General features: G+C 38.7%; 1 protein-coding gene across 2 annotated transcripts in view; it reads left to right on the top strand.

Annotated features, from left to right (window-relative positions):
• RANBP17 (RAN binding protein 17) overlaps positions 1 to 27,813 on the top strand; it is a 254,874-nt gene that overhangs the window by 156,936 nt on the left and 70,125 nt on the right. For both annotated transcript variants that reach the window (XM_038772453.1, XM_038772454.1), the window contains exons 15-19: positions 1,234 to 1,307; positions 4,304 to 4,384; positions 9,338 to 9,401; positions 9,509 to 9,617; positions 26,236 to 26,339. In XM_038772453.1, the coding sequence (XP_038628381.1) occupies positions 1,234 to 1,307; positions 4,304 to 4,384; positions 9,338 to 9,401; positions 9,509 to 9,617; positions 26,236 to 26,339 (432 nt within the window). The remainder of the gene's footprint in view (positions 1 to 1,233; positions 1,308 to 4,303; positions 4,385 to 9,337; positions 9,402 to 9,508; positions 9,618 to 26,235; positions 26,340 to 27,813) is intronic.

Below are 27,813 nucleotides of genomic sequence, written 5' to 3'. Positions count from 1 at the left end.
CTAATTTTTAAAGCCGTGAATAGTTCACGGTGCTCCAAGCATGCCTGCTAGCATTATGCAGACTGGAATCCACTGAGATGGGAGGCCCTGGCAGTATTAGTGGAAACAGTGAAAAATCCTTGACCTGGGAAATGAAACCTTTAGGGTTGGAAGTTTGGAGCCCAAACTCAGCGAAGGCCTCACATGGCATCCAGTGGTGATAGATCTACCTATGCTCCATGCATCTGGAATGTATATATCCCTTTGTCCCTGGGGATCTCTGGAAGTCATAATCCTGGGGAATGTGTAGGAAGATCTGGTTGTGTAGGGCAAGTCACTTCACTTCTCTGTGCCTCAGTTCCCTCATCTGTAAAATGGGGATTAAGACTGTGAGCCCCCCGTGGGACAACCTGATCACCTTGTATCCCCCCAGCGCTTATAACAGTGCTTTGCATGTAGTAAGCGCTTAACAAATACCATCATCATCATCATCAAACCGGAATGGCTGTGCCGTGAATTCACAGCACCTCATTTGCCAGGAGCTGCAATTTCATACTCCTCAATGGCTGTGGAGACCAAGACTTTCCTGAAGACCAAGTCAAATTTGGGATTTGACCTATGCAGAGCTGTACCTACACTTGATTTGCTCATTAGTCATTTTAAAAAGCCCAAGTTTATTTCAACCTATGAAACAAGGCACATCTATTAATTCAGGGACATCTATTCAGTTAAGCATGAATTGGGAGATAATTTCTTTGCTATATATGCCATTTTGGATTTTGTAATGATTATTTTTATGAATGCTACACATTTTAGAGAATCTTTTGAAAGGCATGTTTGTAAAACCTCATGAAAAAGGTAGTTTAATTTGTAACCTATGATGATTGTAACATTTATGTTGAATGGAAGAGACTGCTCTCTAAGCAGAAGCACATGGTTTAATAGGTTTATAAATGTTCAGAGGAATGAGAGCATGAATGAGGGAAAAATTAATATGCCCACCTAAAATCGTTCATCATAACCTTTTGGGTATTGTAGTTATTAGAGTAAATCAAAATCCTTTATATTGCATACCACCCTTTGATGAGCTAGACAACCACAGTTATGTATTTTTACCCTCTTCTGCTGCACAAGTATAATAATGGAAAATTAATTTTTAATGTAATTACTTTTTACAGTATTTATTATTATCAAAGTAGTATTATTTAATTATGTGCCAATTTTACCATTTGTCAATGTGGGAATTTTTCACAGGTATATGCTCGAATGTCAGAAGTCCTGGGGATCACAGATGACTACCATGTTCTAGAATCATTCATGGCAAAAATGTGAGTTTCTGCTTAAATATTTCTTGATTATGTAGGTTTCACAATCAAAGGTTAATTATATGTCCAAAATGACCTTGACTGTGTATGTGTGACAAAGACTCTGGTAATTAAATAACTAGAACAGTTTTTTCACAAAATTAAAACACAAGCAGTAACCCAGAAAATGTGTCTCGCCATTTGTTTATGTGGCCTGTATTTTTGTGTTATTTAACTCTTCTGTGAGCTATTTGTGATTTTTAAAAATCCAGTTATGTTTAGGGTTTTTTTAAAGAATAATTTTGAAAATATTTAAAGTAAACAACAACCTAAAAGGCCCAAGATGTGTTAGTGAATTGGGGAGAAAGGCAGAGCTGCCTCAAGGCATTTCTTTCCCTGTGTCCATCAGATCCAAAAGGGGCAAAAACATGAATCTTAATACCATGGTTCTGGAATGTTTTTAGCAAAATGAGTGATTTCTGGATAGAGATTGAATTTATCACACTTCATTACACCAAAAAGTGCAGTCCCCCATGTGTATATCAATAATTTTCTCAAGAGATTGAAGCAGGAAGCTATCAAGATGTGTAGATACAAATTTGATATTATTTGATAGTGGAGTTTTTTGCATGGATCTTGATTGTCAGGGTTAAGATAACCAAGTGTCACAATTTCAGTAGGACAGTACTATTTTTAAGTATGCTGTCCAATTGTTCATGCTGTCCCAAGAAAGGAGTCATGCACGACCTATAATTAGCACACCCCTGCAAGTAACCACTGAGATTGGGAAGGCCTTTAAAGAAGACTTGGTATTAGATGCCCCCAGAACTTTTTCATCAGGTCTACTCCAGTTATAGAATTGGGATCTTCATCCAAGATCCAGTTGATAGGCCCCAGCAACCATAGCAGAATCAAATTCCCAAGCAAGATCAAAGCCAGGATTTAATTAGTGCCAAAATTGGAAAGATTTCCAGTTGGAAAGATCAGAACAGAAATCACTAACATTGAGGTTTACAAGGTATTATTTAAAGTCACTGAAGGTTTTTTTTTTCTAAATGCATTTGTCAAGTGCTTGCTATGTGCCAAGACACTGTACTAAGTAAGATAATCAGATTGGACACAGTCCTTGTCGCACATGGGGCTCACAGACTTGCCCAAATTCACACAGCAAACAAGTGATTCATTCATTCATCCATTCATTCAATCGTATTTATTGAGCACTTACTGTGTGCGGAGCACTGTACTAAGCACTTGGAAAGTACAAGCAAGTTGGCAACATATAGAGATTGTCCCTACCCAGCAGCGGGCTCACAGTCTAGAAGGGGGAGACGGACAACAAAACAAAACATATTAACAAAGTAAAATAAATAGAATAGTAAATATGTACAACTAAAATGAATAGAGTAATAAATATGTACAAACATATATACAAGTGGGGAAGGGAAGGAGGTAAGGCGGGGTTGGGGGGAGGAGGGGGAGAGGAAGGAGAGAGCTCAGTCTGGGATGGAGCTGGGATTAGAACCCAGAAGTAATGTTCCCAGTTAGAGAGAGCACGGGCCTGGAAATCAGAAGCACCTGAGTCCTAATCCCATCTCTGCCATTTGCTTGCTGTGTGACCTTGGGCAAGTCACTTAACTTTTCTGTATTTCAGTTTCCTCCATCATAAAATGACAATTCCTGTTCTCCCTCCTGCTCTCCTCCCATTTGGGACAGGGACTGTGTCCAACCTAATTAACTTGTACCTACCCCCACCGCCTAGAACACTGTTTGACACATAGCATAAGTAAAATAAACAGAAATAAATAATCCTCTGATTCCCAGGCCTGTGCTCCTTCCACTAAGCCACACTGCTTCTCAGCTTCTCATCTTGAAATTCAAGATGCCTAGGCCAAGTGGCTGTTCTGACAACCAAAATTAAACACCATGTGCTTCAGCCTAACTGGCTGTCCGGGAGCTTTGCTTGTGGAAAAAATCCAGGCAAATTGGGCTTCTACCCCCAAATTAAGATAATGACTAAATTAACTTGCTCCAGCACTCCCCCGCCCCCCTTGTTGGTTAGAGAGGTGAACGTAAATTTAGCATATGAAGATCTCTTCTAGTTGGGTCTCAGAGAAGCAGATAAACCCAACTGTCTGACTTCCCTCCACCCTGCCCTCTGAGCAACTTGACCATGCCCCTAGTGGGGTGAAACTTTACTACTGTTGGCAGAAGGACCAACCTCCTCCCAGAATGTTCAAAAATATTTTGACGGTTCCCAGAATGGTCCAAACAATTCTCTTGGGGGAGTTTGGCCTTCAGCCAGGCCTGGGATGGCGATTTACTCACTGACTGGCTGCCTTTGGAACGTGAGTGAAGGACAAGTGAGATGGCAAAGACTGTCACAGTCATTGAGAGGACTCCTAAGTGCCCTGGGGGATTTGGGGTAAGTAGGGATTCTAGCACATTAGTAAGACATATCAGTCTTTCTTATCATTGGAGAGTGGGTATGGATGGTTTTATATATATGAAAATAGGAGGCAGAGGCCTGCTACGGGTGCCGAAGTACCTCTTCTGTATGTCTCCGACTCTCTCTCCTATCTTATCATCTGCCTCATCTTCCCTATCTCTTTTTCTTTCCTGCCCATTCTATACATATGCAGACCATTGGCTTGGCCTCTAGAAGTCCCATTCTGAGGTGGAGTAGTACCTATTTTGAGCACAGTTAAACCTGGTCATTTTAGTTAATTTTGTAATTAGCCTTTAATTAGCATCATGACAGCTCTCCGTATATACATTTTATATGTTCATTTATTGCTTTTCTAAGAACTGAGTAAATGATGGAATTTGCAAAATTGATTTTGTCCCACAGTTGGAAAGCAGTGGTAAGATATAGGATGACTAAAGATTTTGCATGTGTTATGGAAAATGAATAGATTGGAGAGTGAAAAGTGTTCAACTGGTATTTTTGTTATGCATTCCACTTTTGAAATATTTGAGGTTGCAATAAAATTTCTTAGGTAAATTTATCTTTTTTTTTCTAGTGTTACAAACCTTAAATTCTGGGGAAGATGTGAGCCTGTAATTGCAAGGACTCTGCAGTTCCTAAATGATCTTTCTGTTGGATATCCTTTGTGTTATATATCTTGTACAGTGGGCAGTGCAGAAGACTATCTGGGGGCAGTGTTTCTGTATTTCAGCATCTGAAAAGTGTCATTTAATACCAAAAGGCTAATTTATTTGGTCTTGTCTTTGTGTGCAGGCTTAGAAAAAGGTTATCTGAGTATTACCTGGTAAAGGAGTTCATATACATCATTGTTTTATTAGTAGAGTAGAATTGCCCATATGTAGATATGTGACTAGATTCCAGCCTAGGGCTTTGTTTTGAAGCACAGATAACTTTGTGTTCAGAAAAACTCTTCTGCATGAAAAATTAATCATTTTATCTACGAGTGGAGTGCAGGAAGTTCTTTTTTAAAAAAAACTTATTTTTGGAATGTTCAATCATTGCCTCCTTAGCACTGATTTATTAGACATTCGCTACAGAATTCTTAAAATTGTCGTCTTTAATAAAGCAGGTGAATGCCTGACAAATCATGAATATAGTGATTGAAACAAGGCACGATGTATAAGGTGCATGTCCCCTCTTTAGAATTTAAACTCCTAAGAACCACCCCCTTCTTTTTCCCGGATTTAAGATGGAAAACATTGCTTTAAACTGAGAATGAGAACATTTTTCTCAGACGCTGGGATTCCTGTGGCCTCTGTTTATTTACATTTGTTACTGATGGCATGACTGGATCATTGATAGAGAACTATGTAAATCACCCTCTGCAAATATGATATCTGACATATAGGAAACATGAAAAACATAAACAGCAGCTTAACTAACTACTCTGTTTTAGCAGATATTTTAATTTAAGCATAGCATTCTGAAAATATTGGTCTCTTCCAATGAAGGGTGGGGTAGGCCAGAGAACCTTTAATGTAGGTTCAGTTCAGTAATATGTTTGTATTAGTTAAGTTTAAAATTGTGTTCCTTGCCAAACCATAAAAGATTTCAAAAGTATTAGACACCCACTTTTGTGCTGGAATTTAATATGCAACTTTTTATTGGAAAATAATCGTCCTTGTCTGGCAAAATCCACCATGCAATATTTCTGTTAGTAGGTATAATGTAATAAAGACAGGGAGGGCTATTTATCACTACAAATTTTGAGGATTTCAGGATTCTTTTTATTATTTTAATATATTTCTTTGGTATTAAATCAGAAAAATGATAAATTACACCTGTCGAAGCTGTTTTTCTTTTTACAGGAAAGTGATGTACAACCCAATTTCAGTGGTCATTTTGGCTTTTAAAGATATGTATTTTTTTCTCAAAGAAAAACTCAGCCAATAGGTTTTTTTAAAAATAATAATGCCAAAGTACTTTTTATGTCTAGAATATGAAGTAGTTTATAAGTACTTCCTAGCATTGCAAACTTCAGCATTTTCACAATGAATTAGTTTTTAAAATAGTTTAAGTGTACATTATTACTTTGCAAGAAACTATCATTTTTGGCAATCCAGTGCCCGTGGCTTAGAATTAAAATATCCCATCTATTTGAAATTGTAATTGTATATGAAAGTAAAAATAGTTTAATTTACATTCTGTTTTTCATCATTTCAATCACTCTTGTCTATGTAAGATTATTTTCTTACATTGCTCATGTAATAGTTTTTCCTTCATATATAAGCTTTGATTCTGAAAGAATATCCTTTTACAGTGAAAACTTTGTTTATGAAATATTATCCTGAAGTTAAAAAATTATAATTCCAGGAACTTGTTTCATAAAAGTTAAAAGAAACTGACATTTTCAACAAAGTGATATAAATGATTTTTTCTGGTGTGCATGTTTTACGTTATTTTAACAATTATTGCAGGTTTGCATATTTAGAAGTATATAATGGCCCAATGTGATTTCAATGCTCAGTTATTTGAATTATAAATCATTATGTCCCTTCTAGCTGATCAGTCATGAAATATCTTTGAATTCATTTACATAATGGAATATGTGAGTGGTGCATTTATGTCAATATAGTCATAGTATCCATAATGTATGTTTAGTTTTTCTAATAATTATCTTTACCATAATAAGTTTTCTAGAAGACCACATTTTAATTGCATTGTTATTTTCAGAACAATGGACTAAAATTAAATTTTGGAATTCTTTTTTATATGTGTGCTATAAAAAGCTTGCCCTTTTCATGAATAGAAAAAAAAAAGGCTGCTAGTTGTAAACCATAGCTAGCAACATTGTTAAGGATATTCTGTTGATGAACAGATATTTATTAGCAAAACATTTCCCTTTAAATAATAATCTTAGCAGAAAACTTGTAAAGGAGATTTTATTTTCCCCTATCTAGCCTGGTCAGATTAGGGAAATGTTAATTTGAAATCTGAAACAAAAAACTGAAAATACCCACCTACATGCAATAAACAACTTGCAGACATAGACGTGTATTCACTGACTAATTCTGAATTGACCTAACCCTACGTAGTAGGAAGTTCAAAATGAGTCCATGTAAGATTCTCATTTTGGGAATAGTCTCGGGCTTTGGATGGGTGGGGGGGAGGGGGGGGTTGGTCACTTATTTTAAATTTAGAACAGAGTGGGCACCTTTATGTAAGGAAGGTCCAAGAGCCTGGTTGGTAGTTGCATTAGAATAACTAAATGACTTAAAGTAGGTCATGTGATTTAGCCTTTAGCCTTATTGCATGGTTGGTGTAGTGAATACCTCCAGCAAACGCCTTGCTTCTCTGTTCACTCAGTATTGGTAGCACTAGACTCCATGGTTCATCCCTCTACAGTCCTCTAGACTGTAAGCTCTTGTGGACAGGAAACATGTCTACCAACCCCGGTGTATTGGACTCTCCCAAGCACTTAGTAGAGTGCTCTGCACACAGTAAATGCTCAATATATCACTGATTGATTAATTGATTGATTGACTAGTCACTAAGTACCACCTGTGCCAAAGGCATAAGTTTCTGAAAGGCCTGGCTTAGAAGAACCCTTCAGAGAGGAATGAATTATTATTAGTAGTAATAATAATAATAATAGTAGCTGTGGTATTTGTTAAGCGCTTACTATTTGCCAACCACTAAGGCCTGTGGTAGATACACGTTAATCAGTTAGATACAATCTCTATTCCACATGGGACTCACAGTCTAAGTGGGAGGGAGATTCAAGTTAAAAGAAAAAATGATAACCTTTCCTCTTCACCTCCCATTCTTTTTTAAGTTTGTCTGGCAGTATTGTGCTTTCAATAGTCGTATGTCAAAGAACAACTTTTTTATGTCTCACCAGACAAAATCATTCTTAATTGTATTTTCTTTAGATCATAATTAAAAGATACATGAAGCTGGCCTTGATTCAAAGAGCACATATGCGGTTTTACAGTAAATATGTCTTCAGCAGATTACAGTCTTCCTGTGAATATTCTGTTTTATCACACCTATAAATATTATGATGTCAGAACAGGACTGGCTGTTTATTATAAGTACCGACAGAAATATTCCTATTAATGGGAACATTTACATTTTCCAAAGACACTGTCTTTTATAACTATCCAATGGAAAAGTAGTGTGTATGTGGTAATTATTGAACATATTTCTTAGTTTATTGATTTTTTTTTCTTGTTTACTGAACCATTTGAGTAACATTTTCCATTTAATGATTGACAGTGAGAAAGGTCATCAGATCTAAAAGTGTTGGTCTTGATACACTCTAAACGTGACAGGGCTGGCCCCTCTGTCCACCATAGTCCATTCTTGAGTTGCTTATTCCTCCTGGTCCAGCTGTATCTTTTTCAAAGCCTATTTTCCAGCCACCGTTGCATCGAACAAAGTTTTTCAAACTTTTATAGAAACTGAACCTGATGGTCTCAAAGTTCCCCCTCAAGTGCCTTCCTCCCATATTGCCCCTTCCCCACTCACTGCCCCTTAACCACTGGCCCTCTTTCTTGCAGTCATTTCATGCCACACACTGGAGCAACAGCCGTCAGAATGAGAAAGAAGAAACACTGCTTCTGCCACCACTCCCTCTTCTCTATAGTTCATGCTTCCTGGGCTTCATGCTTTTTATTGTTTTCTCCCAAGTGCTTAGTACAGTGCTCTGCACATAGCAAGGGCTCAGTACACTCCATCGATTTGTTGATTGACTTTTGCCGTGATTATATCAGAAGCAGTAGCAGCAGTAGTAGAAGCAGGTACAATTTTGGTTTGGGGATTTTTTTAATGGTATTTGTTAAATGCTTACTATGTGTCAAGCAGTGTTCTGAGTGCTGGGATAGGTACAAGTTTATCAGGTTGGACACAGTTCCTCTCCTACATGGAGTTTACCATCTAAGTATGAGGGAGAATGGGTATGGAATCTTTTTCTCTTCTTCTTACCTGATGTGGCTGCTGCTATACTCATTGCCATGTCTCCCGAAATCCTTGAAGTGCTCTCTGGGGAACATGTACTCTGGCTTAGAGCATAACATTTTAAAATCTTTAATGTGCCTTGTCACTAGATAACATGCAATTTAACATGAACTCTGAAACCTTCTGATCTCCTAGGATTGGGCCTCCCTTAGAATTATTCCCAACACCTTGGGTTAGAGTTGAATAAATCTTCTTTCTCTTGATAGCCCATTCTGGGTCTTTTATTATTTTTATGGTAAAATTATTAAGTAAAAATGTTTAAAGTATCCTCCAAAATTTGTAATGGGTCAGTTTTAATTTTCCACCATCGTGACACTAATGCTAATAGAATTCATATCTTAATTATAAAATTCAATCGTCCCTTTCATGACTAGAATATCTATATGAAAAGTAATTGAAATGTTTAATAATGGATTACCCCTCTGATAGAATAAAAATCATCTCTATATTGTATACCTTTTTGAAATAATGCTTATTTTTAGACACTAGAAGGTAGTATTGTGGGCTTTTTGCCATTTCTTAAAAAGAGAATTAAATTATAATAAAGACAAATATGTGGGGAATTTAATAGTATCTTTCCCTTACCAAAAAAATCCTTAACTTCTATTACGTATATCCTTTTAAAAAAACTTGTGAAAATAGATGCTGTGAAATTCATGCTTCAAAACCATACTGTAAGTTTATTATCTAATTAATGGCTCAGAACTTATTCATGGTTTGGGAAGGCATTTGAATTTTTTATGTCTTTTTGGTTGTTTTGTTTTGTTTTGTTTTGTTTTAGAGTGAACACTTCCCCTTTTTGGGTGTCAGTGACAATTACAGTCTCAGTGACCTTAGATGCCGAACAACATTTTATACAGCTCTTACTCGCCTCCTCATGGTAGATCTAGGTAAGATAACTAATACACTATCCATTTAATAAGGTATTGACAAGGTTCAGATGTTCAGTTCAAAAATTAAAAGTATCAATGCTCCTGAAAACCACTCAGATACCATATGTCACTTATTAGCTTTTGAGATCATTTGCCATTTTAAACATCATCTTTCAGTTTTCAGTCTTGCTTACTACTTTCAGTCCCAAGAGCAATATCTTTGGTCAACCAGGCTGTGTTTTTCCCCTCAAATAGCACTTCTATTGATCTTTCAGTTCTACATCTGTTCGTGAAGAAAACTGGATCAGGAAAACCTAAAAGGTGAAGTAAAAGGGCAATAAAAATGTCTGACTGCAATCAATCAATCAATCAATCGTATTTATTGAGCGCTTACTGTGTGCAGAGCACTGTACTAAGTGCTTGGGAAGTACAAGTTGGCAACATCAATCAATCAATCATATTTATTGAGCGCTTACTGTGTGCAGAGCACTGTACTAAGCGCTTGGGAAGTACAAGTCGGCAACATATAGAGACAGTCCCTACCCAACAGTGGGCTTACAGTCTAGAAGGGAGAGACGGAGAACAAAACCAAACATATTAACAAAATAAAATAAACAGAATAGATATGTATAGATATGTACAAATAAAATAAATAAATACATAAATAGAGTAATAAATATGTAAAAACATATATACATATGTACAGGTGCTGTGGGGAAGGGAAGGAGGTAAGACGGTGGGGATGGAGAGGGGAACGAGGAGCAGAGGAAGGAGGGGGCTCAGTCTGGGAAGGCCTCCTGGAGGAGCTGAGCTCTCAGGGCCTTGAAGGGAGGAAGAGAGCTAGCTTGGCGGATGGGCAAAGGGAGGGCATTCCAGGGCAGGGGGATGACGTGGGCTGGGGGTCGATGGCGGGACAGGCGAGAACGAGGCATGGTGAGGAGATTAGTGGCAGAGGAGCGGAGGGTGCAGGCTGGGCTGTAGAAGGAGAGAAGGGAGGTGAGGTAGGAGGGGGCGAGGTGATGGACAGCCTTGAAGCCGAGGGTGAGGAGTTTCTGCCTGATGTGCAGATTGATTGGTAGCCACTGAAGATTTTTGAGGAGGGGAGTAACATGCCCAGAGCATCATTTCTGGACCAAGACAATCCGGGCAGCAGCATGAAGTATGGATTGAAGTGGGGAGAGACACGAGGATGGGTGATCAGAGAGAAGGCTGATGCAGTAGTCCAGACGGGACAGGATGAGAGCTTGAACGAGCAGGGTAGCAGTTTGGATGGAGAGGAAAGGGCAGATCTTGGCAATGTTGCAGAGCTGAGACCGGCAGGTTTTGGTGACAGTTTGGATGTGAGGGGTGAATGAGAGAGCGGAGTCGAGGATAACACCAAGGTTGCGGGCTTGTGAGATGGGAAGGATGGTAGTGCCGTCAACAGTGATGGGAAAGTCAGGGAGAGGGCAGGGTTTGGGAGGGAAGACAAGGAGTTCAGTCTTGGACATGTTGAGTTTTAGGTGGCGGGCAGACATCCAGATGGAGACGTCCTGAAGGCAGGAGGAGATGCCAGCCTGGAGGGAGGGGGAGAGAGCAGGGGCAGAGATGTAGATTTGGGTGTCATCAGCGTAGAGATGATAGTTGAAGCCATGGGAGCGAATGAGGTCACCAAGGGAGAGAGTGTAGATCGAGAACAGAAGGGGACCAAGAACTGAACCTTGGGGAACCCCCACAGTAAGGAGATGGGAGGGGGAGGAGGAACCTGCAAAAGAGATTGAGAATGAAGGACTGGAGAGATGAGGAGAACCAGGAGAGGATGGAGTCTGTGAAGCCAAGGTTGGATAGCGTGTTGAGGAGAAGGGGGTGGTCCACAGTGTCGAAGGCAGCTGAGAGGTCGAGGAGGATTAGGATAGAGTATGAGCCGTTGGATTTGGCAAGCAGGAGGTCATTGGTGACCTTTGAGAGGGCAGTTTCCGTGGAATGTAGGGGATGGAAGCCAGACTGGAGGGGGTCGAGGAGAGAGCAGAAAATGGCACTGTGACTGCTCCATTGCCACCAAATTTGGATAGATAATCTGCCCAATAACTGCCGCATCTTTGACGTAGTGGATAGAGGACAGGCTTAGGAGTCAGAAGGACCCAGGTTCTAATCCTGGCTCCACTTGTCAGCTGTGTGACATTTGGGCAAGTCACTTCACTTCTCTGTGGTTTAGTTACCTCACCTGTAAAATGAGGATTGAGATTGTGAGTCCCACATGGTACTGGGATTGTGTCCACCCTGATTTACTTGTATCCACTCCAGCGCTCAGTACAGTGCCTGGTGTATAGTAAGCACTTAAAACATGCCACAGTTAACCTCATTCTAATAGCTTAGTGGTTATGGTACACATCGGGCTTCTTTTGTGGAAGACACTGTGCTAAGCAGTCACTTGCCCCATTGGGGCTAACAGCCTAATTAGGAAGAAACAAATAGAACAGTAATAGTGGAAGGCAGAATAACCATAAAAAAAAAATCAACAATCCAAGATAACCATATATGCCAGGTAGCTAAACACAGTTCGTGGAGGGAGGAGTTCTCACACTCCTCTTGGTTCCAGGCCCAATCTCTGTTTACAAAGCACAGTAACCCCTTCAGCCTTCAAACTAATCTGGCGGGAGACAAGAACTCTAGCTTTCTCTGCCTTCCGGGTTCCCCAGGCCACGTATCATCATCATCATCAATCGTATTTATTGAGCACTTACTGTGTGCAGAGCACTGTACTAAGTGCTTGGTCTCTGCTAAGCATAGGTCTCTGCTAGTTCCCACCCAGTTCCTACAAGACAAGAGAGCTCTTCTTCCATGTTGGTCAGGCAGGAGGCAGTGAGACTAGGAAGTGAGAGGAATGGAACAGCAAAGTGTAATGTTATGTATTGGTACTGGAAGCTTAGTCTTCCTTTTCCTTATCACATATCGATTTCTTACAAAACATCTTTGGCTCCTTCACTTTAATTGTGAAACTACATAAAATACAAAAAGAAAGGATGATGAATAAATTAATTCTGAATATCATCACCATCACTTGGGTGCCTGCTCTATGCAGAGTTCTGAACTACGGTAGAAGCAAAAAACACAGTCTCTGCTTTTAAAGTGGCACTCTGCTGTGTGTGATGGTCCTTCCAAATCCTGAATGTTTTATTACGATGCAGAGAAATAAAGCATAAGAAAGACAAGCTACAGAAAGCTCAGAGAGAAGCAAAGCTACAAGAATGATTAAAGAGCTAAAGGGATTGATTTCCAAGGAAAGATTAAAAGAACTATGTACGTATAACTTGGCTAAGTGACAAGTAAGGCTGGAGGCAAAGATAACTGTCTATAAATATTTGAACAGTGTAAACTAGGCATGCAAAACCCACTCATCTGGTCCCCCAGGCAACTGGAATATCTCAGTGAATGACAGAGTTTTGCATCCTCCACACCCATCTTCCACCCGTTGGCCTTTGCCAGGACCAGACCCGGGGAGAGCTACACCATAGTTTCTTTGTACACCTCTACCCCCTGCTTTCCAGTGTTTCCACTGTCTAGGATTCGTGGAATCCTAAGTAGCCTGTATCATAAACTATTTCAGGAATTTTCATTAGCTGGACTGCCATTTTATGAATATTTGACTAGCTAGCAGCTACTTGCCTTAGTTATGGACACCTACCAAGGTGGTGTTGGGATCTGGAGAGACAACCAAAGTGGAGGAGAGGGGCTGGAAATACCTCCCAGGCACATAAGCCCCTAACTGCGACACCCAACAATTTGTTTTGTCCGTGATGGTAGCAACCATCTAATAGGTTTCTTCAAGCGCTGTGAGCTCCCTGGGGTCAGGACCTGCATCTAATTCATATGTGTATATTTTTGCCCCATACTTAGTACAGTATTATGCAAACTGCAGGCATTTAATAAAGACTGTTACTACTACTGTAGCCAGTAGGCATCCCTTATCCCTATGGCTGCCATCAAAAACAATGTAATGGGTTCAGTCATTAAGTAGCAGAGGTAGAAGATAAATCGATGGAGAGTAAATAGTTAAAAACTGTTACTGTTCACAAGAACTTCAGTAAGTAAGTGTTGTACTAGAAGAGGAGTAATGTATTCCCCAGAACATAATACTGTCATCAACCGTGGTAAGCATTTAAAATCTAATCAGGATGAAAAAGAAATTGAAATTGTATTATACAGAGAAATCTTTTCTTAGGCATTCAAAGTTAGATCGTGTATTTTTCATTTCTCAAATTGCAGGGAGATGTGCCCCATTGCTCCATTTAATATGAATTAAGTTGCTCTGCTGATTCCCGTATATATTATCAGAGCTCCTTTCACCTTAATGAGTGACTCATTAAAGCAAAAGATGCATAGTTGTTTGAAATGAACATAGAGCACCCACCAAAGTGCTAAGTAACCACCTATACAACAACACTAATGCATAGAGCCAGCTGTACCTGCAAACTTCCAGAAGCCGACTGCTTTGGCTGGGGACTCTCAAAATCTGGGAGCAATAGTGAGCTGCTTCCCAAATTGGTTACGTATACCTACTAGGTCTGTGCTGCTCAGACCTTCGTCATTCGTCTTCTGAATTCTGTTCCCAGTTCATTCTTTTGTTGGGCTCATTCTCTGAATTCAGGGTCTGTCATTTTAAGATGTCAAATGTGAAATTGTTCAGCAGTACAGTTTTATCATTTTTATACCGGGAGCACATGAACGAGTATGTGGCAAAAAAGAAAAAAAAAAAAGAAGGTTTATCATTTTAAAATCTCAAATAGGACTAATCTTCATACTCAAAGAAAAGCAGCTACTCGTGATTTGAATGAACTAAAATGAAATATGAATACAGTCATTAAGATGATCAGGATAATCTTTTGAAAATTAAAATGTGGAAAATCATTAAGGAACCTTTTCATATCCATGATTTATTTTTGAGAGATTAAATTAAAATAAAAGTATCTGTCTTGTGAGTAAATCAGTGGCTATCATTTTTGGATTAAAATATAAAATGCATTATAATTGAATCTTGAAATGTAAATGTAACACGCTTTGTGTATGTCATGCTCATCAGAGTGATTAGAAAAGGCAAAAGAAATTGGGTGTCACATTAATTGATATTTACTTTGAAATGCATTTTGGTTTCCATTCAATAATTTGTATTTTGTATGAATTTAATTAGACCCTATGTGCCCCAGGTTGTATTTCTAATGAATATGGGCCCTTTTTGGCAATAAGCTGTGGTATCATTTTACCAAATCAGTCTTTGGCTCAAGGTTACTATAGAAACAAACAAAAAAAATTTCTCAAATAAGGAACAAAAACAAGTTTGCACCCCTACCAATATCATTAACAGTATTTTTAAGGGTTGCAAAATATGTTACTTTTATGAATCAATTGAATTTTTATTTTTCTATTTTTTTCCATTTTATGTTGTCTCATACTTTTCAAGTACATTGCTGGAGGCTTTCTCAGGAAGCTCTATGTATGCAAAGCAAGCTGGATGATCAATCCTTTGTACAAATAGTTTTAGCCCTTCCAAAAATCATTTGAAGTTCCCTAGATTGCTTTTAAATTATCTTTGTCAAACTAATAAACTAAAAGAAAGATAGTATTACCCAAGCCAGTCAATGAAGAATCTCCAGGGTGTTGTTTAGTATGAAATACTTCAGTGTGATAGAAACATTCTTTTTGGTTTAATATGAACATGAGTGAATTCAGCTGCAAATGGAAAAAAAATGAAAAGAGCTAGAAAAAAGAGTTTTTCCTCTTTGTGGAAAACCCAATATCATTGATTGCCGTGGTGGATTTAATAATCAATGCCATTATATTACTTGGCATTGACTTTAATTAATGGCATTAATTGCCATTACTTGAATGTTATATAATGCTACTTCAAATCAGAGTAATATGAAAATAGAATGTGTCTACTGCTAGCCCCCATCTCTCTTGGAATATATATAAAGAAATAAGTTGCATAAAAGCTTTTCTGAAAAATGCCTTCACGGATATATTTTGAAAAGGGTTACAGTAATACTAATTTCAAAACTGTTTCCTTGTGGTTTATAATATTTCTATTCCTTGGTAATAGAGTGGCAGTGTTCAGAAAACTCTTGGTCTTATTGTAGTTAACACATATTTTAAAATGATCTTTATACATTTGAAGACATTTTTCCCCTCCTATCAATCAATGTCATATTTATTGAGCACTTACTGTGTGCAAAGCACTGTACTAAGCGCTTGGGAGAGTACAGTACAACAATAAATGGACACATTCCCTGCCCACAACGAGCTTACAGTCTAGAGGGGGAGACAGACAATGTGAATAAATAAATAAATGAGTTACAGTTATATACACAAGTGCTGTGGAGCTGGGTCGGGGGTGAATAAAGGGAGCAGGTCAGGGTGACGCAGAGGGGAGTGGGAGAAGAGGAAAGGCGGACTTAGGTAAGGCCTCAGAGGAGATGTGCCTTCATCCTTTGTAGATGATTCCCCGTCTCCATTAAGAGCGTACTGTTCCTATTTATTTTCCATCCTACTCTTCACATTTCCCACTTCTCCGGGTTCTGAGTAGCTTTCCTTTTTTTTCCCCATATCAATCTCATCATTTTATTTCAATCAGCCAATGAATCAATCAGTAGTATTTATCAAGCACTTGGTGCAGAGCAGCATTACAAAGTGCTTGGGAGGGAACAATACAATCAAATTGGTAGAAACGATCCCTGCCCACAAAGAGTTTATGGTCTGGGAGACAGATATTAAAATAAATGACAGATCATGCCCCTTCATTAAATTTTTTCTATTTTTGTTCTCTATTGTTTTGGAGAATGTGCATATCTTTGACCCTGTTGCTCCGCGACACAGTTCTAGTGCTTTAGTCTAAAAGATTGAGCAGATGGTTGCTACTTACTCCCATTTGTCATAACTTTCAATTTGGAAATTAAAATTCCATAATAGTTTTCACAGTTTTTGCATGGTTACAGTGTCATCATATTTTACACACACATACACCTCTCACCCACCCACCCACTATCTGTATATCTCGCTCCTTAACATTGTAAACTTTTCTATTTGCTGGTGGCTGGATGGTAGGGAGATCCTTGATTATTTAGGGAGTTATTTTTTTAATTGATTTTTCTGGGGCTGTGATTTTTTTCAATTTTTGTTCAGAAACGTGATAGCTACTGACAGCTTCCTGATTACTTGCAATATGTGTTCATAATGTTATAAGATATGAATAAGTCAAATGTAAATTTTGCTTTGTTTTTCTGGTTGTTACTATCAAAACATAGCTTGGAGTAGGAAATGTGTCCTTTAGGTTCCTCATTGTATGTTAAAGAAAAATATTAGCTTCTTGCTTTCCAAGTCCCCAGTACAGTATTCTGTACACACAAGAGGTACTCAAAATGCTGTTGGTGATTGTTTCCTCAGTCCATTTTTGTAAGATTTTTCAGGGTAGGGTCCTGGTCGGTGTTAGTAGATGTTGCAAGGAATGATGGAGTCAACGTGGACTGCTGTCACCTTTGCCCAAGACTAGTTGGAGACTGCCTATCAAAAAGAGACAGTTTAGATGAAGAAACAGCTGGAGATACTTAGACTCTGTAATGAGATCATTAAGACTAATTAACTGGCTTTGTAGGCAGAAGGTATCCCATTAAGTCCAGATCTGAGTTTTGAAACTTACCTGGTTTTAAGGATGGAGAGCTGAGAGGACCTGAAGGAATAGTGGAATTTGGGGAGATTTTATTTTATGAAGGAGAGCTTACATAATGAATAATAATACTTATGATGGTATTTGTTAAGCGCTTACTCTGTGCCAAGCACTGTTCTAAGCGCCGAAGTGGATACAAGGCCATCAGGCTGGACACAGTCCCTTTCCCACAGTAGGGCTCACAGTCTTCATCCCCATTGGAGAAACATTCATTCGTTCATTCAATCGTCTTTATAAAATAATAATAATAATAATGATGATATTTGTTAAGCGCTTACTTTGTGCCAAGCGCTGTTCTAAGCACCGAAGTGGATACAAGGGCATCAGGCTGGACACAATCCCTTTCCCATGGCAGGGCTTACAGTCGTCATCCCCATTGGAGAAGCATTCATTCGTTCATTCAATCATCTTTATAATAATAAAGATACATAGTAAATAATAAATAATAAAGATCTTGTACATATTTACTATTCTCTCGTACATATTTACTATTCTATTTATTTTATTTTGTTACTATGTGTTGTTTTACTGTGTGTCTCCCCGTTCTAGACTGTAAACCCGCTATTGGGTACGGACCGTCTCTATATTTTACCAACTTGTACTTCCCAAGCGCTTAGTACAGTGCTCTGCACACAGTAAGCGCTCAATGAATATGATTGAATGAATGAATAAAGGGTTCTCATGGAATGACATTGATAGTTTTCAATGTATCCCCCCAGCGCTTAGAACAGTGCTCTGCACATAGCGCTTAACAAATGCCATCATCATCATCATCATCATCTCAGAAGATAATCCAGGACTTATCCTCCTTATCTGCTCCCTCACAATATGAAATAGGGATGATAAGGAACCCAGTTATCTCAGGACCTAAAGTTACTCACTGATCATATGTTAGGCACTTTGAAAGGGGCCTCACTTGTTGTTGTGTTGTGCTGTTGAGTCACGCCTGACCCATAGTGACGCCATAGACACAGCTCTCCCAGAACGCCCCACTTCCATCTGCAATTGTTGCGGTAGTGTATCCATAGAGTTTTCTTGGTAAAAATACGGAAGTGGTTTACCATTGCCTCCTTCCATGCAGTAAACGAGTCTCTGCCCTCAACTCTCTTCCATACCCCTGCTGCCCAGCACAGGTGAGTTTTGACTTATAGCAGATTGCCTTACACTCATTAGCCACTGCCCAAGCTAGGAATGGAATGGATATGCCTCTGCTTGACTCTCCCTACTGTAGTTGTGACTAGTAGAGTACTGGAAACTCTCCAGATGTGACCCTGAGAGGGGGTCAGCCCACTAGGAGACCATTTAATGTCTTGGTGCAATGTATTCATATTGTAACCTCTTCCAAAGTTTGGACTTACTATCAGGGAATATGTATTTCAGTCAGTGTTTTAACAATGTGAGGTGCTTAAATGCTACAGTGATAATCAAAATACAGGTGTGAATATAAGTGATTGACCCTCCCCTGTTCTGTTCTATCAGCCAGCAGATATTCACCTGCCAGAAATCCAGTACTGTTCTCTGTTCTTGCACTTCTGTTTCCATGTGTACCCCTTGGAACCAAACTTCATTCTTCTCACTGGCAAAGAAACACTATTATTATTGGAAATGCTGCTGTGAAGCTGAAAATTGTAAAGTCTCTCATTTAATTGGATACTGATTGAGTGCAGGGACCAAGTCTTTTACTCCTATTGAACTCACTCAAGTATTTGGTATAATGCTGCACGCACAATAGGTATTCAAAAATACTATTTATCGTTGACTGTGGTAGTGAAGTCCCCTGTAATCATCCCGTTAAATTACGAATTCTTCTCGTGTAGACTCATAACTATAAGTTTGTGAAGGTTGGAATGTGTTGTTGTTCTCTTTTGAGTAGGAAGAACTCATTATTATTCTGGTATTTGCCACACATTGTTCTAAGCACTGGGGAAGATCCAAGTTATTCACGTTGGACACAGTCCCTATCCCACATGGCACTCACAGTCTAAGTAGGAGGGAGAACAGGTATTGAATCCTCCTTTTACAGGTGAAGGAAATTGAGGCATAGTGAAGTGACTTGCCCACGGTCACAGAGCAGGCAAGTGGCAGAGCCAGGATTAAAACCCAGGTCCTCTGACTCCCAGTCCTTGCTTTTTCTACTAGGCCATGCTGCTTCTCTAGCGTTCTTGAAATTTACTAACATCCTTAGGTCTATATGGACCTTAAAATGAGGCAGTGCTTTGTTATACCTAGAGCTCTAGCCTAGACTATACTGCTGATATTTTGCACCAAACAAGAGCCTGGAATCCCATTTTGTTAGAAGTTGCTGGAGCATCATCTTGGCCCAGTTTAAATAATTATTTCAAAGATGGAACATTGCTTAGGTATATTAGAAAATCCAAGTAGAGGCTATAAAGGAAATTAAGGTCCATAAGTAATTCAGAGTATGAATGTCCCATCCTCACCTATTGTCTGTTGTTCAGATACCAGATCCTTGACTTGCTCAGCTAGCAGAATTTGAGTACTGCTGTCCTAACAAGACAGTCTGAGTAGCAAATTTACTCCTGTAACCAGAAAAAATGAAATATTTTGCATCACATTTAAAATTGTATTGATGTAAAATCTGAAAGTTGATGTCAGTAGTTTAGTTCTCCGCTAGGGTCAGTTTATACTGTCGATTGAGTTGAGATTCATTTATGGGTAACATGATTCCCTTAAAAAGCAAGTGTAAACAATCATCTCCAAGAGAAGACCCAAATTTTCATCAGCATTTTGTCCAGCAGGTTGAAACAGTAAATTTAACATTCTCTTTACTAAACTCACCTTTCCAGGTGTCTCCCAAGTCTTCACCTTATTTTTGCATTTAAGAATGTTGAGTGACTTCACTGCTTTTGATTTTTCTTATCTGACTCATGATATTTTCCAATCTAGTTGTGACTTTTACCATTTAACTTAAATTGCATACAAGTTTTGATTGGCAAATTTGTAGGGCCCATTAGAGTTCCTCAATCTCAACTTTTCAGATTAAGATCAATCAATCCATCATACTTTTTGAACACTTACTTTGTGCAGAGCACTTTACTAAGCACTTGGGAGACTACTGTATAACAGAGGTAGTTCCCTGCCCACAAGGCATCTATCTTGCCATCTTGCTTCTGCCACTGATTTAGCTAACCTTGAGCAAGACTTTAGCTTCTGCCTCTTTTTCCTAATTGGCTATATAATAATAATAATAATAATGATATTTGTTAAGCTCTTACTATATGTCAATCAATGTTCTGAGTGCTGGGGTACATATAAGGCAATCAGGTTGGACACAGACCCAAGCCCCACATGGAGCTGACAGTCTCATTCCCCATTTTACAGATGAGGGAACTAAAGCACAGAGAAGTGAAGTGACCTGCCCAAGGTCATACAGCAGACAGATGGCAGATCCAGGATTAGAACCCACAACCTCTGACTCCCAAGCCTCTGCTCTTGCCACTAAGCCATGCAGCTTCCCCTATAACGGTATTACCTCATAGAGGGTAATTGCTGTTAGTCCAGGAAAAAGAGGGAATCAGGATATCCGATTCTATTCTGCACTACATCTATACTAGACTTAGTTCTAGTCCTAGCTCTGCAAATAGGAGAATGCCAGCAGGACTTATAACTCCTGTAGACTATAAGCTCATTGTGAGCAGGGAACGTATCTACCAACCCTTGTTAGATTGTTCTCTCCCAAGTACGTACTACAGTGCTCCACACATAGCAAGCAAGCACTCAATGAGTACAACTGATGATTCTTTAATGAAGCTTTCAGATATTTCATGAGGAAGAAAGACCCAATGGGTCTCTTGAAAAATAGCATGTTGGCTTAGGCGGCAAAGCCTGCAACAGCTTCTAAAGCTACCGCTTGTTGGGTTATGGCACTACATCCCAACACTGGAATTATACTTTAGTCACTTCAACTATAAATGCATTTTTCATCTTGCAATGTCCTGCACCCTTGCCTACTTACTTGCTTTTTTCACTCCTTGCCCCAGTGGAAATATACCTGGTAAGGAAGAGAGGTTGCAAGCAGTACTGCACAAACCACTGTTATAATTCATTCTTTCACACAGGTCCAGGGCTTTTTGTCATTCTTGACATGAGTCCATCAATTCTGAATGTATTTTATAGTTCTTATGTGCAAGATTTTAGGAAATAATTGTATTAGCTTTCTAATCATTCTTAAAATGCTAGATATAAAGTAAAAAGCTATAGCTGTTATGTAAGCCATTTTTCCTGTATAACATAAACATAACCTAGTGTTTTAATCAGATGCTAAAAATACTAAGCCTGGCCATACCTTTAAAAACATTTTACAGAAAATATGACATTCATTCATTCAGTGGTATTTATTAAGCGCTACTTGTGCAGAGCACTGTACTAAGCACTTGGGATGCATACAGCAATGAATAGTCACATTCCCTGCTCACAACAGGCTTACAGTCTAGAGTCAGAGAGGCAGACATCAATACAAATAAATAAATAACAGATATGTACTTCAGTGCTGTGGGGCTGGGAGCAGGGAAGAACAAAGGGAGCAAGTCAGAGTGATGCAGAAGGGATTGGGAGATGAGGAAAAGTGGGGCTTAGAGTGGGAAGACCTGTTGGATGAGATGTGCCTTCAATAATGCTTTGAAGTGGGGTGAGAGTAATTGTCTGTTGGATTTGAGTAGGGAGGACAGGCTCCCTAATGGAAGTGGTGGAATGGAATAGAGTTTAAGGAAGGCAGTTCCGCGTTCATAAGCCAGAAGGAAAGGGGGTAAAAAGGAATACTGCAATTTGAACTTGTCTAGCCCCCTCAAGCAGGGAAAGAAGATATCAACCAAGTCTACTCTCCTAGGCCACAGACTCTCAATGGGATTCTCTCAGAGATCTGCCGCCAAACTGCAAAAAGTGGCAATAATTAATCACATGGTAGATTCCTCCCCTGCTTGACTGTAAAATTCTCAAGGGTAGGCATTGGGTATACTAACTCTGTTGTACTCTCCCACAAATGTAATACATTGCTCTGCTCATAGTAGGTACTCAGTAAATACCATTGATAAACATGGTGATAATAATAATAATAATGGTATTTGCTAGTGCTTATTATGTGCCAAGGAAGCACTGTACTAAGCGCAGGGGTAGATACAAGATCATCAGGTCCTATATGGGGCTCATAGTCTAAATAAAAAGAACAGGTATTGAATCCCCATTTTGCAGATGAGGGAACTGAGGTACAGAGAAGTTAAGTTACTTACCTAAGGTCACAGAGCAGGTACATAGTGGAGCCTGGATGAGAGCACAGGACCTCTGAATCCCAGGCCCGTGCTCTTTCCACTAGGCCACACTGATTCTCATGGTAGAATCACATTATCTACATTTACTTTTGATCTCCATATTTCAAAGCTGCTGCAGTTGATGGTGGAGTTTCTTAGTAATGATAACCTACACATATTAAATGAACCATCCTTATTTCACAATCTGATTTTATCGGGCCAATAACATACAGAACAAAAAAGTTAGTAAATATATATCCCTTTCTCTTCTACCTACCCTCCCTACATGCACATCTCATTCCTTGCTGGACTTATATCCACAGGTGTTGGCCTTCAGCCTCTCAACTACTATTTTACAGCCTGAATCACAGCAACTCTGATTAATCAATCATTTGTAATTACTGAGTGCTTACTGTGTGCAGGGCACTGTACGAAGGATTTAGGAGAGAACAAAAACACCATATACGTTCTCTGCCCGTGATTATCTCCTACTCGTACAGAAAGTATATCCACTATTGTATTTTTCAGCTCCTAATGATTTTCAGAACATGCATAGCCATACTGGATAGAGCACAGGCCTTGGAGTCAGAAGGTCATGGATTCTAATCCCGGCTCCAGCATTTATCTGCTGTGTGACCTTGAGCACTTCACTTCTCTGGGCCGCAGTTACCTCATCTGTAAAATGGGGATTGAGACTGTGAGCCCCACGTGGGGCAAGGACTGTGTGAACCCAATTTGCTTGTATCCACCCCAACGCTTAGAACTGTGCCTGGCACATAGTAAGCGTTTAACAAATACCATTAGTATTATTATATGCAACAGTCTTTACTTTTAGACTTGTTAAGCACCTCCTATGTACTATGGACTGTACTAAGCGCTGGCGTAGATACAAAATAATCCAGTTGGGCGCAGTCCATGTCCCTCATGGGGCTCACAGTCTTGATCCCCATTTTACAAATGAGGAACCTGAGTCACAGAGAATTTGAGTGACTGTAACATGACAGGTGACAGACCTGGGATTAGAATGCAGGGCTTCTGACTACCAAGTCTGTGCTCTTTCCACTAGGACATGCTTCTTCTCCAATTCTGAAAGCATTGATTCAGCCCATGTAATGACTAATTTGCCTTGTTGAAGGATCTGTACACCAAGTGTATATTGGTTTAATACATATTCATCTCATGAGCATTCCAGTGCAGCTGAGCAGAAGCTACAAGTTAGCATGGTTTGGGTACTTGAACTGAGCGTTCTTCCCTGCAACAAAATTAAGGAAGAGTTTTTCCTGTCCGTTCTGCTGCCATAGTATTTACAGGGCAAATTCATTCAGAAACTGAATTTAACTATTAGAGATTCTAGATCTCTGACACAAGAAACTGGTAGCAGCAAAGAAAAGTTTGCAATGCTTAAAATAATTCATTTATTTTGGAATATTGAAAATTAGATTTGCATCATGCCTGTAAGCAGTCAGAATAGGAACTGCAGACAACTCAGAAAAATGTATTTTCATCTATGTGAGTTTGCTAATAATGCCCTTGTTTCTAAAATGAGGATTGGCAAACGTTACAACCCTGGGAACACATGGTAATTAGTGTTCTTGAAAAGAAATATTCTGTTACTGATGCCGTAGTCCTTATCAGTCAATCAGTCAATGGTATTGAGTGCTTACTATGAGCGGAGCACTGTACTAAGCACTCGGGAAGTACAATACAACAGAATTAGCAGACACAGTCCCTTCTGTTAACAAGCTTACTGTCAGGTATACCAGCATTTTCTTTTTAAAAGCTTTCTATTCTGGTGAAACTGAAAACATCATACTAATGTTATTTGGCAAAAAGAAGTGTGTGAGGAATGATAATTTCAATCTTTTTTTCCTAGTGATTTGGTTACAAGCATACCCTACTTGGACAGTATAGTATTCTGCATGTGAAAAAATTATAGGTGAAATAGTAACAGTAATAATTGTAGTATTTGTTAAATGCTCACTATATGCTAAACAGTATACTAAGTGTTTGGCTAGATACAAAATAATCAGGTCGCTCAAGGGGCTCACATTCTAAGTAAGAGGAAGCACAGGTATTGAATCCCCATTTTGCAGAAGAGGGAACTGAGGCACAGAGAAATTAAATTACGTGCCCAAGGTCACACTGCGGTTAAGTGGCAGAGTCGAGATTAGAACCCAGGTCCCCTGTCTCCCAGGTCCATATTCTTTCCACTAGGCCATGCTGTTTCACACGTCTCTTGGATTTGCTTTTTTAGCGTAAGATGCCTTTTTATTTCTTCTAGATAATAATTTACAGTTGCATATTATGTAACATTTGTGGTTTTTGCTTTCCTGAAGCTAATTAATGTCCTTGTGTAGGAAAAAGGTTTCTTTTCCAATGGGTAGTCATTGGACCTGGAGTCAGGAATCTCTAGGTGATCGTGGGCAAGTCTCACCTGTTTGTTTCTCCTTCTGTTAAATGTGTGTGGTGGTATTTCTCAGGGATGTCTGTCTCACTTTAAGTAGAGCTCAGAGTGAGTTAGCACCCCTTGGGGATGACGGATTAAGAAGATAGCATTGGGAAAGTCATTTTACCTTCAAAATAGGATAAAACTGCATTTTCATAAAATGATCATATTAGCCTAGTTTGGGGAATGTTTATTTGCTTTTATTTTGATCATTAGTAAGTTGGTGAGGGAGTATATTATCCCCATTTAATGGATATAGCATATCCGTGAGCCTGAGTGGGTAAATGGTCTGCCTTTGGTCATTTAGCAGTTTAGTGTCAGCTTGCCAAACCCCAAGCTTAATGCTCTTTCCATCAGCAGAAAGGGATTCCCCGGAATAGTTTCTGTATCGATATGAGTCTAGGATATGACGGCATACCTTGAAAACAGCACTTGGCTTTTGCACTTTGGGATCCAACTGGGAACCCAAACAGCAGTCCCTTTGTGACTTCTGAGCATTCAGTCACTTCAGCAGTCTCCTTAAACTATTTATGATGTTTAAAAAAAAAGAAGATTTTTCCTAGAAAATCTCTCTGCACACTTCAGGCCTGGCCTCGGGGAGCCCACTTTGTATAAAGAGAAGGAGGTCTAGGTTTATGAGGAATGTAAACACGTGTAGAGAATGCTCTCTGAAACAGAATCATCCATCTAGAGACCATGTTAAATGTGGCAGATGAAGGGGGTAAAGGTTCCATTAATGTCTATTTAAAAATTAATAAAAGCATAAATAAAGGAAAATATTAACTTTGAATGATCCGGGCACCTGGATCTAAAGAGCCCTGTAGGGGTTGGCACCTAAGGAAGAGACATTTTGAGCCATTTTGAAGCACACACGGTCAGGGGGAATCTCCTCCTCTGGGGCTATTGTTGTGTTTTTTCCTTGAGGCATTTGAAAGTATCTTGTGGCCCAAATGCTTTGGGCTCCTCTGCCTCAAGCCTAGCCTTTAGTAAGCCAATAAGAGCCAGAGAAAGCAGGATGCTGGTAAGTAATTTCGCTGTCCCATTTGGTCCAGAGGAGAAAGAAAAAAATCATAGTATAAAATGGGTTAAAAAATAGTGTGAGTATAAAACTTTACATAGGCATGGCATCCCTAGCTTTTAATTCTTTCTGGGGAGTATTTTTAAGTCAGTTGTAGTGTATCCACAGTAATGTGCTTTTTAAACTATTATGACCCTTATTTTTCCTGATAGGTGAAGATGAAGATGAATTTGAAAATTTCATGTTACCTCTCACCATTTCATTTGAAACAGTAGCTCAAATATTCAACAACAATTTTAAACAAGAGGAGACAAAGGTGGGTTTCTCACAGTAGAGTGAATATAAATTGTTAAATCCAATGCAAGATTTTATCCTGAAGATATTTTTATATGTCTATGGATATTTTCTACATAATTTCTGTTGCACCATTTTAAGGTACTAGTGAGTTATATTTTTTCTTATTTGCATGAAATATCTAACTTGTCACATAAAAGAATATATCTGATTGAAGCTGGTGAATGATTTCAATCGGTTTATAATCAAATGGCCCAGATTTTTCTCTTGTGGCTTTTGGCTTTTAATGTATTGCTTCTTTTGGGTACATTTCTTTGCCCCTATTCAATGCATTAACATATTTATTTGGGAGAATACCAACAACAATACACTTGATGAAACATTGCATCTTTAAAATTGTTTTGTGTTTTTTTAAACAAGAATTTATATAAATCAAGACTTTATTAAATGGTTAGGCATATATGTATAAATAGGAGCTGGTCTTGAAGTATTGCATTCTTAAACTGAACAAAGTGATTAGGATAACTGATAGCTAAATAAGGTTTTTATGTGCCTGTGGGAGCCATATTAGGATTGATTTGACAAGTCAGTTCAGCTGTGGCAGTCATAATATCTAAGGCAACATTATGTTTTATTAGTAAAATCTTTAAGTGCAGCAAGCTGTTTGTGTCAAAATAGCAGCATATTTTAGAGGGGGGAAAGACTGCTAAATGGAAATAGTGTCATCAAAAATGATAATATACTAGATCTGGATTAAATAGATTGCCTGAGATTTGTTTCTAAAATAATAGTAAAGTGCACTTGAGTAGATGTGACTTAAGATGAGCTCTAAGAACAAAGTGTTTTTTATTATCTTAAAATGTGTTTAGGAGTATTCACCGATACAGATGTCACCCCTTTTCACCACAAAATTATCAGTAAACAGACAAGTGGAAATGGCATGATATTTGACTATTATGCTTCTCCTTTTGTAAAGAGAGTAATAGAGCAAAACAGTAAAACCATTATTTTAGAAAACATCCTCATATGATGTATATATTTTTTTGAATTTCACCAAAACCCATCATCATTAAATTTCCATGCAGTGCTATGATTGCATTTGTTTTAAGGCTCTGTTTCCAATGTTAGAATTTCTGCTTTTCTTACTGTTTTTAAGTTGCCTTTGATTGAATTTATCAGAACCAAGTGTGTTGAAAAATACCTCCTTTGTAAAAAATGCATTGCTTTCATTTGATCATTTCATTATATTCAAATCCTGTTTTGATGTAATGATGTCTAGTTTCATGGAAACCATGTTACTGGAGTCATTTTTAATGGAGTTCCAGCGATACATCCCTAAACCAGCAAGTTCTTAACGACCCTGGAAAGTGACTGCTTGATTACACTTTAACGGTATTTGCAAATAAAATCACAAGTAATTAAGGGGAAATCTCCAGGCTTTTGAGCAAGTTTGATGCATGATAACTGCCTGATTCAGCTTCATCTAGAGTAATGCT

This window comes from Tachyglossus aculeatus, chromosome X1 (genome assembly GCF_015852505.1).
Source record: "Tachyglossus aculeatus isolate mTacAcu1 chromosome X1, mTacAcu1.pri, whole genome shotgun sequence".
In the NCBI taxonomy this organism is placed as follows: Eukaryota; Metazoa; Chordata; class Mammalia; order Monotremata; family Tachyglossidae; genus Tachyglossus; species Tachyglossus aculeatus.
This window is presented reverse-complemented; position numbering and strand designations above follow the sequence as displayed.